General features: G+C 37.9%; 1 protein-coding gene across 2 annotated transcripts in view; it reads right to left on the bottom strand.

Moving 5' to 3' along the window:
• Window positions 1–359: 359 nt before the first annotated feature.
• LOC129004245 (centrosomal protein 43-like) overlaps window positions 360–19,608 on the bottom strand; it is a 91,535-nt gene continuing 72,286 nt past the window's right edge. Inside the window, exons 7-8 of one of the 2 annotated variants that reach the window (XM_054432738.1) lie at window positions 14,385–14,506; window positions 360–750 (exon numbers count right to left, since the gene is read on the bottom strand). In XM_054432738.1, coding sequence (XP_054288713.1) covers window positions 685–750; window positions 14,385–14,506 — 188 coding nt within the window. In that variant the 3' untranslated portion in view covers window positions 360–684. The remainder of the gene's footprint in view (window positions 751–14,384; window positions 14,507–19,608) is intronic. The other variant, XM_054432746.1, reaches the window with a different exon arrangement.

The raw sequence follows: 19,608 nt of genomic DNA, 5'->3' as shown, positions 1-19,608 counted from the left end.
GCGTAAGTAGTTTTAAACATTCATTTCAGATAAAGTCTCGTGTAAATATTAGGGCCAAACTTCAGTTCTAAATAGTTATAAAGTTTCTCAAAAGATAGTGTATTGGACTAGATATTGAATTTACAAAAAGAAATCATCCTCACAATCTTAATTTAGTTGTGTGTTTTGCAGTGTACATGATAATATTAATGACTTTATAATTATAATAATAGATAATAATATAATTATAATGATAGCCTATTAATATTTATTATTTTATAAGTGGGTCGCAAGAAAAATCCTAAGATGGCGGTGGGTCGCCAGACCAAAAAGTTTGGGAACCACTGCAATAGATAATAATAACACAAGTTTAATTGATGAATAGCACAGTGCAGTATTTATTTATTTTTTAAAATATAAATGTATAAAAATTACCTTGTTATTTATTTTTGTGCTCATACCAAAAGAACAGTTGTTATTTCAATCATAAAATAAGCCCTAATATTTGGGCAAATTGTGCTCAATAATTATTGAACATAACATTTAAAAGCTGATCAAATAAATACTTAACAATAACATATACACTTGCAGTAACAAATATGACAAGGATAATTGTCAAATCAATAAGACCGGTGGAATGAAAAGTTTAGACATTTTTCTTGGTGTTGTAATTGACTCAGGACTAGAGAGGTTTGAATGGAAGGTTCATAGATCACCACCAGAAGACTTCCCACTTCCTCCGCTACTTAAGTCAGTCGTGTGGTCCTCCATCTAAAAAAAAGAAAGTGACCTGATATGAGAAAGTAATAGTTATTGTGATAACTATGAAGAACACAATGTATTTAATTGGAAAAAAATGTCCGTACCAAATCCCAGACAATATTAATTATCAGCAATGGCAGATCCTGCTGTGCAGAGGATTATTCAATAATTTTATTTACACGGCATAAGTCAGTTTACAAAATGAAGACTTAATTTAGTACAAGCATCTTTGCAATGGACAAGATAACAAGTATACATTCAGATTACAAGTAGGTACATTATAAAACAAACAATAACTTTATGACAATTGCAGGATTTAACACTCTTAAAATACAAATATGAGGGATGTTTTTTAGGTGTTGCCTTCCGGATTACTTTTAACAATATTATTCTAGAGGTTCAAAACCTTTTGGACAAAATGTCCGTTCATTTTAAACGAGATATGAGGAACGCCTATCAAAACCATCCATCCTCAAACCCAAGTCTGCACTTGCTGATCATCTGATAAATAATAACCACGATGTCTCAAAAATTTACGAAACCATCGATGTGTTACATTTTAAAAACGTTTTTATTAGCTCGCTTTCTTGTCCGGTACAAATTTTTCAATCAATTTTATACTAACTTCCCGATGAGCTAGAGACTTGAAACTTGAAACATAGCTCACAAATGGATGACAATGCAATATTATATAATTTTATTTTAATATTTCCCTTGGGCTACGCCCCATGGGCTTGTTTTTATTAACTCGCTTTCTTGCAAATATTGATACTTCCCGATGAGCTACGGACTTGAAACTTGAAACATAGCTCACAAATGGATGACAATGCAATATTACATCATTTAATTTTCATATTTCCCTCGGGTTACGCCCCATGGGCTTGTTTTTATCAGCTCGCTTCGGCTTTCCTACAAATTTTGATATGAATTTTATACAAAGTTCCCGATGAGCTAGAGACATGAAATTTGAAACATAGCTCACAAATGGATGACAATGCAATATTATATAATTTAATTTTCATATTTCCCTTGGGCTACGGCCCATGGGCTTCCAAATTTTCCATGTTTACATCTTGAAAGAATGTAAATATATCAATTAATTTAAGTCAGCTGTAAATACTTAAATTTGACAGTTCAAAGAGCAGAGGTTAAGAGGTACAAGTTATGCTCCCAAGAGATTCTTTATACAAACAAACATATCAAAATAAAGATGAACAATCTGATTGCAGATATAAAGGTGTTTGTTAATAATGTCAATTGTTATTTATTTTGTATTCTATAAATTAAATAGATTGATATATTTATAGTTAGTAGGTTGGCCGTACATTCAATCTAATACATAATTATATGAAAAGAAACTCAGATAGACCATAGATTTCCCACATGTTTTTTGTTTGGATGCTTCAAATAGATTTAACACCTGTGATACCTGATCCACACACATTAACAACTAAAAAGTAGAAAATAATTTATAAATAAAAAACTTTTTTAAAACAAAATTTTTTAAACGTACTAAAAAGTAGAAAATAATTTATAAATATGTGGAGAGTATAAATACTTTTAAGATTTAAAACGAAAAACGTGGGATGCATGCAATTGATAATAATACATTAGTTCAATAGGTGAAGATAATTCTAAATTATCTATTTCATGCACCCCACGTTTTTCGTTTTAAATCTTAAAAGTATTTATCCTCTCCACATATTTATAAATTATTTTCTACTTTTTAGTGCATTTAAAAACATTTTGTTTTAAAAAAAGTTTTTTATTTATAAATTTATAAAAAAAGAGGTATTTTCCTGCATACAATTGGAGAGTGAGATTTTCAAGGCCGGCAAGAAATCCTCAGGGCCAAATTTAGTATTTTGGTGCCCCTAGGCCCAATAACTTTTCCACCCCCTAGTCTGGTTAAAGTTACATTGTTACATACGCTAGAAGTTGTCAGATTATTATATGGAGGGTTCAGAGCAACATAAGACCAAGTCAATTTTTTATCGATTTTGAGGTAACCATGACAACACATGTCTAAATTCATGTTCTTTCAGTGCCACAACAAACCAAGTCCATAGTAACTCATTTTGCCACTAGAATGCGCACTAATCTGTTATTGCACTGAATTAGATTGCAACATTGTTTCAGATAGAGCAACAGATGACCAAGTGCGGTTTTGAGGTTATGTCAATGTGTAGGCTTGTTTACCTACATTTTGTTTGTACTTATACGTTATTTTAAACTGTTAGTTGATTATTATGAGTGTTTAATTGTATAACAATGGCTTCAGACAGTGAATGGGTTCCTTCTGGCAGTAATTCCAGCTCCTTAGAAGGTAAGTTTTGTTTTAAAATCTTTTGTAACAGTATACAATATCATAGGCTATCCTAATCTTTTGTCTGTGTATTTTTATTATTAAGGTAAACACAGCACCAGTTCTTAAAAGTTATTATAGTATAACTTAGTAATAACTTAGTAGTAGTTATTAGAGTTAATTTGGGGTGTATGCTATTTGCTACACTGAAATTAATACCTTATTGCTCTTAAGAAAATGAACGCTAGCTAATCCCTTAGTATCATATACCTGCCTAATTTTTATAATAATATTGTATTACTGGATATGTTACTTGCTTGATTTTAAATTATGATATTAAAATCAAATATAACATAACACATTAAATGTATAAAAATTAAAACTCAGTGCTTTTTTACAGATGATGTCGAACTTGAGGACGAACTGTATGAAGGGCTGCCCCGGCAATACACTTCCAAATTACCAGTGTCTGCTAAGAAACCACCTAGGCCTAGGCAGCATGACTTGATACCATCTCAGCCCAATGAAATACTACCAGAACCACAGTATGAGGTAGCCGAGAGACCAGATGAACCACATGACATCCCATTAGAACCACAGGACGAGATGCCAACTGAACAGCAAGTCGAGGGATTAGCTGAACCTCAAGACATAGACCTACTACCAGAACTTCAGGATGAGATGCTAGTCGATGACCCTCAGGAACACTTCCCAGAAGGTACCTATCAACCTACCTTTATACTTCGTGGTTAAGTTTACTTACAGTACCATCCTAATTTTAACCTAATCCAATCCGATATCTTAACTTTATGGTAGGCTTATATTTTTTTTAACATGAAAGTAAATTTTAAATACCATTCTTACGAGGCCGTCAACATGAGATACAGTACAATCAGTTAGCCCAATTAATTAATTAATGATCAGCAATATTTTGGTTTGTACGCAAGTAATGTTATGTGGGATTTCTAAAACATTTGTTTTGTTTCAGAAATCCCACAATTGGAGTCGCCTCAAAAAAGAGGTAGAAAGAAATTAAGAAAAGAGAATGAATGGTTGAAAACCAAAGGAAGAAATTAAGAAGTGAGGGCAAATCCTACCTGTCAAGTAGGAAAAAAGTAGTACCTGAAAATATTTTTGCAGCTGTAGACTGCAGTTGTCGGATGGGATGCCTACAAAAGTTTGATGATCCCAAAGTATTGGAGGATTTTTTTTAACACTTTCTGGAAGCTAGGTGATTATTCAAAACAAAACGCCTTTTTGCGGGGGATGGTTGGTAAAAAAGTGCCTTTGAGGGTTCGACCCAGAGATAACAGTAGTACGCCAAAATCCACTTTATTTCAGTACTTTATTCCAACTGGTAAGGAGGACATCAAAGTATGCAAGAAGTTTTTCCTTTCCGTATTAAAAATAAGCTGGGGTCGTCTTTACAAATGCCTCACCGCACAAGAGGCTTTTGGTGTGCTTGATGGTAGAGGTAAAGGTAAACCTATCAACAAGATTGATGATTCAGATGTTGTAGCTCATATAAAATCTTTTCCAGCATACCAGAGTCATTACACTCGAAAGGACAATATTAATAAGAAGTACCTCAACTCTGACTTAAATGTTAGAAAAATGTATGATTTGTATGTAAAAAAATGTTCTGAAGAACACAAGGAACCTGTCAAGCTAAAATATTATTACCATGTTTTTTCTACGAAGTTTAATCTTCATTTCAAACCTCCTGCTAAAGATACATGTAAGGATTGTGATGCATTGCAAATTCAGATCAATGCAGAAACTGATGAAGCAAAAAGCCAGGATCTCTTAACTACGAAAGAAAATCACCTCGTTTTAGCTGAAACTGCCAGAGAAGAGCTAAGTAATGACAAGGCAGCTGCATCGCATGACACCTATGTTTGCACATACGACTTACAAAAAGCTCTTCCTTTTCCAAAATTATCAACTTCAGTCGCGTATTATAAACGCAACATGTACATGTACAACTTTGGGGTGCATAGCTTCAATGTCTCAACAGCCCACATGTATGTTTATGATGAGACCGAAGGAGGAAGAGGGGCAGAAGATATTTCAAGCTGCCTTACTAAGCATTTAAGAGGAAATGCAAAGGAACATAAAAATATTGTTCTATTTTCAGGCAGTTGTGGCGGTCAGAACCGCAACATAAAAACTTCTTTAACCATGTTGAAACTTGTGCAGGATCCAGCGATTAAAGCAGAAAAGATAGACCTAAAGTACATGGTTCCTGGACATTCATTCCTCCCCAATGATACAGATTTTGGGATGATTGAACGAGCCAGTAAAAAAAACACCAAATATGGGAGCCACAAACAAAAAAAAGGGCTACTGATGGTGAAATTGTCAACTGGTTGAAGCTTCGATGGATGAGGTTTGAAAGAAGTAAACCTTTTGAAATACAGTTCAAGTATTCAATCAAAAAGGATGCACCGTTTAGAACCATAAATGTAAAACAAGTAGAAGGAAATAAAAAAAGGAAGAACGCTAAGCCTCAAAAAGGACTCAAGATGAAATCACTTTTCGAAGTAAAACAAGAACCCCTCTATCTTAATCGAAGAGCGATTACTGTTGCAAAGAAGAATGACATGCTGTATCTTCTACAGTTTATCCCAGGACGTCATCATGGTTACTTCAAAAATCTTCCGGTTGACGTTGCAACACGATCCCAACGTCCAGCAGACATCAATGAAGAAGATGATGATAATGATGAAGTTATATATGAATAAATTTACTGAGTTAACTTTTAGACTTTAGTTTTAATGCAATAAAACGTCTTTTTCAACTAAAATGTAGGGTCTACTTAGTTCTTGAACTTATAAAGAGGCCATTTTAATTTATTTTTATGGTATTTAAATGTTTACGTCTTTTTATAACAATAAAAATAAGTTTTACAAAATTTATTGTTTTTATTTATAAACAATAACATTATAAACCCACATGAACTCTCAAAGCAACAATAAACCAAATCCAGTACCAAAATATATTCAGAGCAATAACGGACCAAGTCCTGCATACCAAGATTATAACTTTTTTTTAGGCTGTATTTTTTAAATAAAAATGTTTTTTTATTTTGTAAAAACCTAAGTTAAGGTATGAACAATATTTCCTTTTTTAGATAATTTCATTATGTGTTGTCATGGTAAAGTAATGAATTTTTAACTTTGAAGTCATTTTTCTCAAAACTTACTTAGTTGGACTTGGTCTGTTGTTGCTATGAACCCTCCATTACAGCTAGTGAAATAATTTGAATCAGCTGTTATATATTTTTCACCACACTATGATGTTTTTGGCTGTATTACATACGTTAATTTGTGGCTGAAAGTTACGTTTTGCTGGCCATGCCAGCTGTCATCGTAATTTGGGGACCGAGCAGGTTTTTACAGGCCGGGGCCGCAAAATCAGCTGTCCGCTTACTTACTTAAAACATGAATGCATTTTAAATACACAATCAAAATCTATAGCATTGCAATAGAATTGTGTTATTATCACCGTTGCCTAGCAAATTTTTATTTTGCTGATTCCTCAAATTATTTCTTCACATAACCTTAAAGTTGTAGATGTGTTGACTATATTATAGTCGTGAATAGTGGTAATAGGGTATAGTGTGGTGAAAAATAGCGTTCGTACCACGGGCCGAAATGGTTTTGCAGCTCTCGATCGATTTAAGTTCGAGACGAAGTCGAGATAAAAACTATCTCGAGCCGGCAAAACCTAATTTTCGGCCCTAGGTACGAAATATACTATTATTCTCTTTGTACTTGATGTTTCATTGGTAAGATACAGTTATGGTTTAAATGCTTATTGTTGTGAGTTCAAATTTGTAAATTAAAGTGTGTTGAAAGTAATAGCTATCTGATTTAACGTTTTTTAAAGCTTTTACCAACATACATAGAATTTAATCTAATATTGACGTGAATTCCAACACTTACCTTTGATAAAATCATATCATGTATATATGTTAATTGCTTAAACACCACTCCACAATGCAACTAATTGTATAATTGTAAGTTTTTTTTAATTACATGGTTCTGGCCTCAACCAAATGGCGTCTTAAATACTTTTAAGCAGTTTTATGTATTAAATAGATAGCTTAAGTTTGTGGTCCACTGAATTAAAACGATCTTACTCGCAGAACATTCCTGTAACAATAGGAGTCATTGCTGCTGCGGCAGTGGCTTAGAATTTCAGGCCCAAAAACATGAACTCCGTACAGTATGTGATATCGTTGATTAAACATATGTGGTGAGTGCACCAAAAACCTGTTTAACTTAACACCAGCTGGACAATGGTTTATTTTTATTAGTATAACTGATTTATTTTTGTTTCCATAGTTACCAAATGAGTTCATTCCTGGTTTATGTACTTTTTACACTGATGTTTTTTCATTCCAATTAAATAATATTTTGTGTAAGTTTCTTTAATAATTTTATCGAAAAAGTAATTAACATAGATAAAGAAGAACCTACTTCTTTAGTGGTGACCCCGACGTGATAATTTCTTACCAAAATTTAGCAAAATTACAATACAATGTCTACTCAAGAAGGTAAATCCCTAGAACAAATTACTGTAAAGATTCCACAATTTTGGCCAGCAGATCCTGAGCTGTGGTTTGCGCAGGTCGAGACCCAATTCTCCTTGGCTCAGATCACTTTTGATGAAACAAAATTCTTTTGTTTGTGGAAACCTGGATACTAAATACGCTGCTGAAGTGAGATATTCTTACTAGACCACCAGCCAAGGGGGAATACAAAAAACTAAAAGCAGAATTAGTTGATACAACGCCTAAGCTCTTCACAGGAACAGAAGACCGGATGTCTCCTAAAACATGAAGAGATGGTAGATCGAAAGGAAATACGAAAAACTAAAAGCAGAATTAATTGATACAACGCCTAAGCTCTTCACAGGAACAGAAGACCAGATGTCTCCTAAAACATGAAGAGATGGTAGATCGAAAGGAAATACGAAAAACTAAAAGCAGAATTAATTGATACAACGCCTAAGCTCTTCACAGGAACAGAAGACCAGATGTCTCCTAAAACATGAAGAGATGGGAGATCGAAAGCCCTCGCAGTTCCTCGGACGTCTTCACTAAAGCCATATTAGCAACACAAATGTCATCTGAGCTTGATGCACTAGCCGAGTTGGCAGACGCCGTGCTTGAAATCAGCCTGCGCATCAAGTTACAGAAACAGCTGTCCCTACTAACAGTCCCAACTCCATGGAAGCAATGATGGAGCGACTGACGATCGTGATGACATCTAAAATGGGTGAATTCGTAAGCACTCTTCAGCACTACATTTCAACCATCAAAGAAGATCTGCGGAGTAATCAAAATCGTCACCCAATATGGAGTTCAAGTCTGGTTCGGCAATCAAGATCACGCTCCAAGAGCATGACAAGAGACGATGTATGCTGGTATAAAAAGCGATTCGGTAATGCAGCAACTAAGTGCACCAGGCATTGCAGTTTCCAAGCCAACAACTCGGGAGTCTCTAATGGCGGCCAGCGACTCCTCCGATCTACAGACATCTTGCCGCCTCTTCGTCACAGAAGAGGTAACAAAACAACAGTTCCTCATGGACACTGGAGCAGATGTTTGTGTCCATCCTCGAGAAATGCTTTCAGATAAAATAATCAAATCTGACTATACAGTTACGCAGCAAACAACACTGAAATCGCCACTTACGGTTTGTATACCTTATCTTTGACCTAGGTCCACGTCGAGCTTTTGTGTGGTGTTTTATTCATAGTGGATGTTGCCAAGCCTATTATTGGGGTTGACTTTTTTCATCACTATGATCTATTAGTGGATATTCGGCGTCAGTGTTTGATTGATCAGGTAACTTCTCTTGTTTGCACGGGTCACACAACATGCTCCAATTTGGTAAGTGGTATTAAAGCAATAAATGCAAACCAACCAAATGTCTACTTGCAGCTCCTCCAAATGCATCCCTCATTCAACCGGCACGTAGACCTGTTCCTGTTTAACACCAAACAGAACACCATATCCAGACAACTCCAGGACCACCAGTCTTTAGCAAACCCCGTCGTCTAGCCCCGGGGCAGCAAACCCCGAACAAGTTAACCCCTTCACTACCAGGTCTCACAACGCCTCTCATACAACTGAGTGTGAGGGCCGGTAGGCAACGTGTTAACCCCTTCACTACCAGGTCTCACAACGCCCCTCATACAACTGAGTGTGACGGCCGGTAGGCAACGTGTTAACCCCTTCACTACCAGGTCTCACAACGCCTCTCATACAACTGAGTGTGAGGGCCGGTAGGCAACGTGTTAACCCCTTCACTACCAGGTCTCACAACGCCTCTCATACAACTGAGTGTGAGGGCCGGTAGGCAACGTGTTAACCCCTTCACTACCAGGTCTCACAACGCCCCTCATACAACTGAGTGTGACGGCCGGTAGGCAACGTGTTAACCCCTTCACTACCAGGTCTCACAACGCCTCTCATACAACTGAGTGTGAGGGCCGGTAGGCAACGTGTTAACCCCTTCACTACCAGGTCTCACAACGCCTCTCATACAACTGAGTGTGAGGGCCGGTAGGCAACGTGTTAACCTCTTCACTACCAGGTCTCACAACGCCTCTCATACAACTGAGTGTGACGGCCGGTAGGCAACGTGTTAACCCCTTCACTACCAGGTCTCACAACGCCCCTCATATAACTGAGTGTGACGGCCGGTAGGCAACATGTTAACCCCTTCACTACCAGGTCTCACAACGCCTCTCATACAACTGAGTGTGAGGGCCGGTAGGCAACGTGTTAACCCCTTCACTACCAGGTCTCACAACGCCCCTCATACAACTGAGTGTGAGGGCCGGTAGGCAACGTGTTAACCCCTTCACTACCAGGTCTCACAACGCCCCTCATACAACTGAGTGTGACGGCCGGTAGGCAACGTGTTAACCCCTTCACTACCAGGTCTCACAACGCCTCTCATACGACTGAGTGTGAGGGCCGGTAGGCAACGTGTTAACCCCTTCACTACCAGGTCTCACAACGCCTCTCATACAACTGAGTGTGAGGGCCGGTAGGCAACGTGTTAACCCCTTCACTACCAGGTCTCACAACGCCTCTCATACAACTGAGTGTGAGGGCCGGTAGGCAACGTGTTAACCCCTTCACTACCAGGTCTCACAACGCCTCTCATACAACTGAGTGTGAGGGCCGGTAGGCAACGTGTTAACCCCTTCACTACCAGGTCTCACAACGCCTCTCATACAACTGAGTGTGAGGGCCGGTAGGCAACGTGTTAACCCCTTCACTACCAGGTCTCACAACGCCTCTCATACAACTGAGTGTGAGGGCCGGTAGGCAACGTGTTAACCCCTTCACTACCAGGTCTCACAACGCCCCTCATACAACTGAGTGTGAGGGCCGGTAGGCAACGTGTTAACCCCTTCACTACCAGGTCTCACAACGCCTCTCATACAACTGAGTGTGAGGGCCGGTAGGCAACGTGTTAACCCCTTCACTACCAGGTCTCACAACGCCCCTCATACAACTGAGTGTGACAGCCGGTAGGCAACGTGTTAACCCCTTCACTACCAGGTCTCACAACGCCTCTCATACAACTGAGTGTGAGGGCCGGTAGGCAACGTGTTAACCCCTTCACTACCAGGTCTCACATCGCCTCTCATACAACTGAGTGTGAGGGCCGGTAGGCAACGTGTTAACCCCTTCACTACCAGGTCTCACAACGCCCCTCATACAACTGAGTGTGACGGCCGGTAGGCAACGTGTTAACCCCTTCACTACCAGGTCTCACAACGCCCCTCATACAACTGAGTGTGACGGCCGGTAGGCAACGTGTTAACCCCTTCACTACCAGGTCTCACAACTCCTCTCATACAACTGAGTGTGAGGGCCGGTAGGCAACGTGTTAACCCCTTCACTACCAGGTCTCACAACGCCCCTCATACAACTGAGTGTGAGGGCCGGTAGGCAACGTGTTAACCCCTTCACTACCAGGTCTCACAACGCCCCTCATACAACTGAGTGTGACGGCCGGTAGGCAACGTGTTAACCCCTTCACTACCAGGTCTCACAACGCCCCTCATACAACTGAGTGTGACGGCCGGTAGGCAACGTGTTAAAGCTAGGCAAAAAAGAATTTGAGGTTATGGTTCAGTTAGGTATAGCTAGCAAAACAAAAGATTGGTTAATAACTTTTGTTTTGTGAAGTGAGGGTGGTAACAGTGTCTTGGCAATAACATTGACATGTGCATGCTTCCCTATTAATTGGCTCTAATCACTGCCGAGCAGTAGCTTTGAGCCGGCATAGTGGCAGTGGTAACACGATGTGTACCGCTCGAAAACACCCCTCCAGCCTTCTACCTTGTTTAAGACCAATGTTGTAACAAAGTTGATGTGTAGGCCTAATGTTGAAAATAGTTTAACTTAACCAAACAATTATTTCTTCTAATAATCTTCAAAATTAGAATGCTTTATCAACCAGATTTTTTTCAAAATCAATTCGCAAAATATGTTAGGTTTTGGCTATTAATTTTTAATTCTAGATTTCCCCCCTTAACAGTGCGCCCCCTGGGGACTTGCGCTCATAGGCCCGGGCCTATTGGGAAATCCGGCCCTGGAAATCCCCCCAACACATTCTCAACAAAAACATGTCGTTGAGTCAGACATAATTTACGAAGCAGCCTCATTCATAGAAAGATTATCAGATGACAATGGAGCTGATAACAATGCGATGGGTAGGAGGGGAGGGGAAGAACAATGGTCAGTCTAAAGGCCTATTTTGTTTGGAGCGACGGTAGCAATAGTCGCGCAGCGATTATTGCTCAGCTACTATCGCTGTTTTGCTTAGAGCGATTGGTTTTTGGCTGCCGCACGATTTTTCATAGTTTACTTGAACACCAGCGCTCACAATAGTGTAGTCATGAGTGTGTGTTGCAACCTTTTAGCGAATTTCCCATATAGGGAATAAGCTATTACCGTAGTACTCATGGTAAGACCTGGACGCGGGACCGATTTTTTTTTTCGTTTTGAGGTCCCTAGAGGCCAAAAACACCATCCGTTCAAATTCATATATATATATATATTTATATATATATATATATATGTGTCCGTTAGCACGATAACTCGAGCAAAAATGATCCGATTTTGATGAAATTTGGTATAAACGTGTAAACCTACGTTTATTCGAACGAGTTCGCGATCCAGCATGATCGGACCATGGGAACGGGGGTTTACGGGGGGTTTTATGGGGTAAAAATAGGTTTTTCCCATTTTTGACCCAAAAAACATAAAATTTAGCAATTTCTTTCCAAACCATTTTGTAGAGCTTAAAAAAACAAATAATTTAGTATTTTGAAGCGTTATTATGCGCCTAATAGTTACGGAGAAAATTCCAAAAAATTGTAAATTGAAAATTCCCATGTTATTCTTATGGAGAATAAGTAAACTGTTGTAGTTTGCTTGTTTATGAACATATTTTGATCAAATTTGGAAAATGTTTTTATTTCTTACTAACTATTAACATTTTACAAAAAAAAAACATTTTTACCCTCTCTGATGCAGCAAACCTAAGTACTTGTTAAACTAATTCTATTTAAATCGGGAATAAATGTTATATTTGTAAGTAGACATTTCAGTGTAACAAATCAAATCAGTCAAATGGAAATTCGCTTAGTCTGCAGGTTTGCTGCGGCGGGGGTATTAAAATATCTCCTCAGTGAGGAGTTAGAAGAGGAGGCTCTACTCAAAGTTACTGTTCCAAGAACAGTCAAACATTCTATATTTGAATCTCGAATAGACGAGTGATATCTAAAAAAATTAATACACAACCATTTGCGCAACAATAATGCAAAGTTTTCTGAGTTTTTTTCGAATAGATATGCTGCAGTAAGTGTAGATTACAACGTTGTTAAGAATTGAAAAACCTATAAAATGATGTGCCACTTGACATATGTTGCTATTTAAAAATTAAGAAAAATGGGCATTTTAAAATTGTCTAAAATGACATTTTTGGGAATTTTTATTATTTAAAAAAAAACTTTATGTGTAGCATATCACAGTAAAGCTAATTTCATAACGAGTAAGAAAATTCAATCGGAGAAGGGCTAAGTGCATTGGTATAGGAAACACATACCTAGTATTAACAAAATAGGCCTATTGATTTTGTCCAAAAAAAAAAACTGCCTCCACACGCCTATTAAATACCTTTAAAAAATGGTTTATCACATGACATATTATGTTTAGACTTGAAAATTCCGAGATTCGAACTAGTGACCCTCAGTTTTTGGCACACCCTGTGTTAATGAAAAAAGTTTAAAATATTTTTACATAATGTAATGATTATTCCTTGGGGTCGATTTAGTGGAAAATAATTTTATTTAATCCTTGTAGGTTAAGCCGTTTTTCCTTAATCAATTTGAGACACCTCTCGTGGGACACCCTGTAATCGCACCAGTCGTGGCGTGATTATCGCTCAGACTGGTACCTGGGGCAGTCTTTCGCGACTGTAGCTAGCGACTCTTGTGATAGTCTCCAAGCAAAACAGGACAACGCAAACTCCGTCAGAACTGTGCCTGGCTACTATCGCCACACAATTATCGCTGCAATCGCTCCAAGCAAAATAGGCCTTTAACCTACACCCTGATTCCGCAGCTGCACTGTGATCATTATTGTTGTTGTATGGGCCAAACTGTGTTATTCGTGATTTCTGAAAATGTATGTTCGTGTCTCGTGTTTGTGTTTTGAAGACTTCCTGACGACCTCCTAGGAGCGACAACACGTCTTAAGGCTTGACAATGAAACCTTGAGTGTCAAAACCGGTCACTATCCAGGCGACCAAGGGATTACGTTGGCAACAAAAAGGTATTTAACCTCTAAAATAGTATTAAAGGAGTGGTATAAAGGCGATAAAAAAAGAGAAGTACAAAACTGTTTAAAAGTAATGCGTTTTCTAGACGGAAAAAGAAAGTATTAAATAATTTGCATTTGTTTCTAGAGAAAACTGAACATGATAATTATATTTTTACGTTTCCAAATTCCCATAATTTTATAATTAAGTGTCCTGAACACGTTTTGGTAAAAAAAGTGTTCCAAATTCCCATTTTGATTTATTTTTAACTTGCGTGTCCACCAGAATTATTTTTACTAGATATATTGTTGTGATTATACTATTATGTTGACTAAAGTATGGTTTTACAATAAAAACTAGTGCTCAATTGATGAGTTGTTTCATGGGTTAATAGCTGCTTTAGGACTAGGACTACCTGTTGTTTGGTGGTTTATGTTTTTTGGGAATAAAATCCATTATTTAAACAACCATGCACTCACCCCAACAGACATTTCTTCCTCTATTTCACTTCCACTGCCAGAACAAGATATGTTTGTACCTTTGCTGGCTTTTTCACTGCCAGATGGGAGGAAATCTTCTTCATAGTTATTTTCTGTACTATCTTAAACAGGTAAATGGAAAAAATAATAATAAAATTAAATTCACTATAAAATAGATTTTGGTTCTTGTGAACTTGAATACAAAGCAACATTTCTATAAAATATGTCAATAATGGTTAACAGTTATTGTACCCTAGTAACTAGAAGAAAAAAAGACATTTTCTTTTGGCAGTGGCTATTCGCACGTCAGACGTGCGCCGCTACCACGCACGTCTGCTCCAAATGACGTCACATTACGTTCCTAATCTAGTAACTGTTATAGCTGTTTGGGAACAGGTTGCACAAAAAGATATCCTAGTACTGTATTAGGAACAGGGAGCGAGCTGGAGTAGTGGTTAGAGTGCGGGACTTCAGTCCCTGAGGTCCCGGGTTCAATCCCTGCCAAGTCACCAATGGATTTTATACAAGTGATAATGCCGCAACCCCTAGGTCTAGCCTGAAGTAATGTGAAAAACAATCCCAGGCTCGTGTCTAGCGTCCTAGGACAAAAAAAAGTATTAGGAACGGTAACGGTAGTAACTTACCTCATATTAGCCGGAATCGAAATGGATGGGATCAACTTCGTAAAGAGAAAGGTAAACGAGTTTAACAGAGCCAAAGAGGTTATAAGCAATCAAAAATATAGGTGCTGGTCAATAATAAGATGTTTATTAGAAATACACATTAGAAGATTCAATATAGGAATCGTAAAAGACTTAAGCCTAGCCTGATGTTAGCCTACTTTACCTTTACCAATCAAAGGCTAGGCATATAAAAGGTAGGGCCTAATATTGGTAGACCTATGTTGGCCTAGATATCCCAGAAGTAGGCTAGGCATTGGGATAAAATATTAATAAGTATTAAGTTATTTGACAATTCTAATTGATCAAGTCTACCGACTGGTGTCTACAGTCGTATAACGATAAGTACGCTAACTTACTCCCATAACTTATTAGGTATTTATTCCGTATAGGTGCCTCCAAACAAATTTTTAATTTTGATATCTTACTTTATTGTTTTTTACCTCCTGAATCCAAATATACCATTATTTTTCACCGCTGATGAATATTTCTCAAGATATCACCGTAAAAACAAAAACATACAACATTACAATAAACAAGGTAGGATGGATAACATTAACAAGTGGAATGAACTGTGGGTAACTAAGCCTACAGCTGACTATTTTCAACCACACGACAAGCAAGGTCAAGTGAAGAGAGTAACATGGTTGATGAGAAGAAGAACACCGTTGATTAAACATGATAACATCGTTGTAGAAACATTTCAAGTGATTCTATAGTCAATAATGTTTTCTATAATAGTAATTTCGTCACATTATGGAGATATATATGGACACTGGTGGACTAATTACATACTGTAGTTGTTATTTAGGTATGTCAGGGTGGTAGGTCGTGCTGTATGTGAATTGGTGACTGCATTAAGTGTTTTGAAGTTAGGTTGGATTAGGAAGGTAAAGTTTAGGTTATAATGTATCGAGTTGTTAGTTTATGTCGCCTGCAGACTGTTTTTGTAAAATTAAAATCCTGAGAAAAACACTTCAAATAACTATTTCAAAAATGCTTGCATTATTAGTGATTTTGGTTTTCTTTATGTCAATGTTTATGTTTCGTCAAGACCTGTAAAATGATACCAAACTCGACTATACTTGTAATTTGAAAATTTTGAGCTACCCCCTACCCCCGCTACCCCCCTAAGGGCAAAATTTTCAAAATTGACCATAATTATTGTAGCCCCTCATATCTAAGAAGGTTGCCGCAAACCGATTTCAATATCTCAAATGGTTGAAAAGTTAAGTGGGGGTGCAAGTTACTTTTCAGCCACCCTGTATATACCTATAAACAGAAAACCATAAGGTTTAGTACATATAATTATGGAAACTTTTTGCTTATTTTCATATCATGTAGGCCTATATTAAATAACACGTTATGATATCGGACGGTTTTTCCAAACAACCTGTAAAATGGTTAATGGATTGCAGTTATTTATTTTATATCTCTAAGTTGATAAAACGAAACTCTATTTTATGACAATATTTTATTACCTTATTATTAACTTATTTTATCACTTAGGAAGAGTGTTGTACTCTATCGTGTTCTATCGACTGTCAGTTTATTGGACATGTTGTGGAATCGAGTAGTGCGGTTGAGTAATTAATGAGAGATTTTAAGGAGTGGGATAAAAAAGTGTTAGGCTAACTTAGATTAATATCATGGCAATCATGGTGAAACGGGCAAACAATTCACAGTGAAGCGAGGGAAATGATAAGATCAATAGGCATGGTGTGTTGGTTTACGCCTTGGGTTTACGCATCCGCTGGGAGTAGAAGTAGTATAGACAACATTTTTAGGGCGACTAGTAGCAGATCACCAAGCACCGGGCTGTGGTGGGGGCCCCTCCTGGCCGTGGAGGCGGTGGAGGGGCCACGCGCAAACAAGTCGTGCGCTTACAGTAGTTGATTTAAATCTAATTAATACAATAACCATCTACTTAGTACAATCGGACCAAGGGAACGGGGGTTTATGGGGGGTTTTATGAGGTAAAAATGGGTTTTTCCCATTTTTGACCCTAAAAACATAAAATTTTGGAATTTCTTTCCAAACCATTTTGTAGAGCATAATAAAAGAAATAATTTAGTATATTGAAGCATTGTTGTATGCCTAATGGTTACGGAGAAAATTCAAAAAAGTGTAAATTTAAACTTCATGTTCATGAAAACTGTTGTAGTTTACTTGTTTATGGATATATATGTTGATCAAATTTGGCAAATTTATTTATTTAATCCTATACTATTGACGTTTGGTATAAAAACACTGTTTACCTGTTTATTCCTCGTAGCAGCAAACCTAAGCACTCGTTAAATCTAATGTTATTTAAATTGGGAATAAATATGTCTTATTTATGGAAATATTTTAGTTTTTAGTAAATATGTAATATTTACTACTTCCTATTTATTTGATTTCTTGTCTTTGAGAATCGACTGGAGCAATTCAGCCTTGCAAAAAAATTATGGCCAAGCGTGTTTTTGTATCTCTTGCCTTTATTTAGCGGGGTGAGCGAAGCTCTTATACTACACTCCTGCTTTTGTTTTAAAAATACTTCTCTTGAACGGCTGAAGCGATCAGCACGAAATTCGGTACAGACATAGTAACCAACAATGGGAAGGTATAGATCTGAAATGGTACAAATCGGACAACAGGGCTTTCCCTCAACAAATTTAAACTTTCAAAAATTGAACATGGGCCTTATGGGTTAATTGGTTGCCATGTCTGTATTTGCAAGATACTGTAACAATAAATACCCCCTGCCGCAGCAAACCTACAGACTAAGCGAATTTCAACTTGTCTGATTACATATTTACTAAAATATTTCCATAAATAAGACATATTTATTCCCAATTTAACTAACAGTATCTGGGTACCGAGCTTTGCTCGGGGAATATCGTTAGTTTACTCTGAAAGCAGTCTTAGTATTGCCGATACATTAATCAATTCCCAAACTCCACACTGCTCGCCTTTACTACTTTCTTCACCACTTCCTACGTCGAGGCTCTGTTTTCCTCACTTCCCATAGCATTTTAGGATTGCAGATACATTAATGTAATTGCCACAGACAGTCCCCCCACTCTGTGATGCCAGCCTTTACTACTTCCTTCACCACTTCCTACGTCGTGGGCCTGTTTCCTTCCCTTCTCATAGCATTTAAGGATTGCAGATACATTAATCTAACTGCTACAAACGGTTTCCAGTTCCCACACTCCACACTGCTCGCCTTTACTACTTTCTTCACCACTTCCTACGTCGTAGCTCTGTTTTCCTCCCTTCCCATAGCATTTTAGGATTGCAGATACATTAATGTAATTGCCACAGACAGTCCCCCCACTCTGTGATGCCAGCCTTTACTAATTCCTTCACCACTTCCTACGTTGTGGGCCTGTTTCCTTCCCTTCTCATAGCATTTTAGGATTTCAGATACATTAACCTAAACTGCTACAAACGGTTTCCAGTTTCCACACTCCACACTGCTGGCCTTTACTACTTCCTTCACCTCTTCCTACGACGCGGACCTGTTTCCCTCCCTTCTCATAGCATTTTAAGATTGCAGATACCTTAATCTAATCGTCATAAACAGTTCCCACACTCCGGACAGCTCGCCTTAACTACTTCCTTCACCACCTCCTACATCTTGGACCTGTTTTCCCCCCTTGCCATAGCATTTTAGGATTGCAGATACCGTAATCTAATCGTCATAAACAGCTCCCACACTCTGGACTGCTCACCTTTACTTCTTCCTTCATCTTTTCCTACGTCGCGGACCTGTTTCCCTCCCTTCCCATTGCATTATAAGATTGCAGACACCTTAATCTAATCGTCATTAACAGTTCCCACACTCCGGACTGCTCGCCTTTACTACTTCCTTCACCATTTCCTACGTTGAGGACCTGTTTCCCTCCCTTCCCATAGCATTTTAGGATTGCAGATACCTTAATATAATCGTCATAATAAACAGTTCCCACACTCCGGACAGCTTGCCTTGACTACTTCCTTCACCACTTCCTACGTTGCGGACATGTTTTCCTCCCTTCCCATAGTATTTTAGGATTACAGATACCTTAATCTAATCGTCATAAACAGTTCCCACACTCCGGACAGCTCGTGTTTACTACTTCCTTCACCACTTCCTGTGTCGCAGATCTGTTTCCTTCCCTTCCCATAGCATTTTAGGATTGCAGATACCTTAATACCTAATCGTCATAAACAGATCCCACACTCCGCACTGCTAGCCTTTGCTACAATGTATCGAGTAATCTTCAGTTGCTCAATAGTAACAACTGATGTTTTTCCTTTTGTACTGTATTTTGTAATTTGCTAGTATACTGTGGTTAGATGGCTATTACAAACACATGTTACAACTTACAAGTCTTTTGTTTACATATTCCTTTTAAAATTTGTCCAGTGATGAGATCGTACCCAGGACTTTTCACGGGGTTAATTTCCTTAAAAATTATTCTTGAAACCTCTGAAGGAGTGCAAGATTTTATAGCCAGAGACAACTGATTTGGTGCATCCAAAAATTCGTAAATTTCACTTTCGTCATTGGGGGTTTC

This window comes from Macrosteles quadrilineatus, unplaced genomic scaffold, assembly GCF_028750875.1.
Source record: "Macrosteles quadrilineatus isolate MER2022 unplaced genomic scaffold, UCM_ALF_1.0 Scaffold_1__1_contigs__length_201487025, whole genome shotgun sequence".
In the NCBI taxonomy this organism is placed as follows: Eukaryota; Metazoa; Arthropoda; class Insecta; order Hemiptera; family Cicadellidae; genus Macrosteles; species Macrosteles quadrilineatus.
This window is presented reverse-complemented; position numbering and strand designations above follow the sequence as displayed.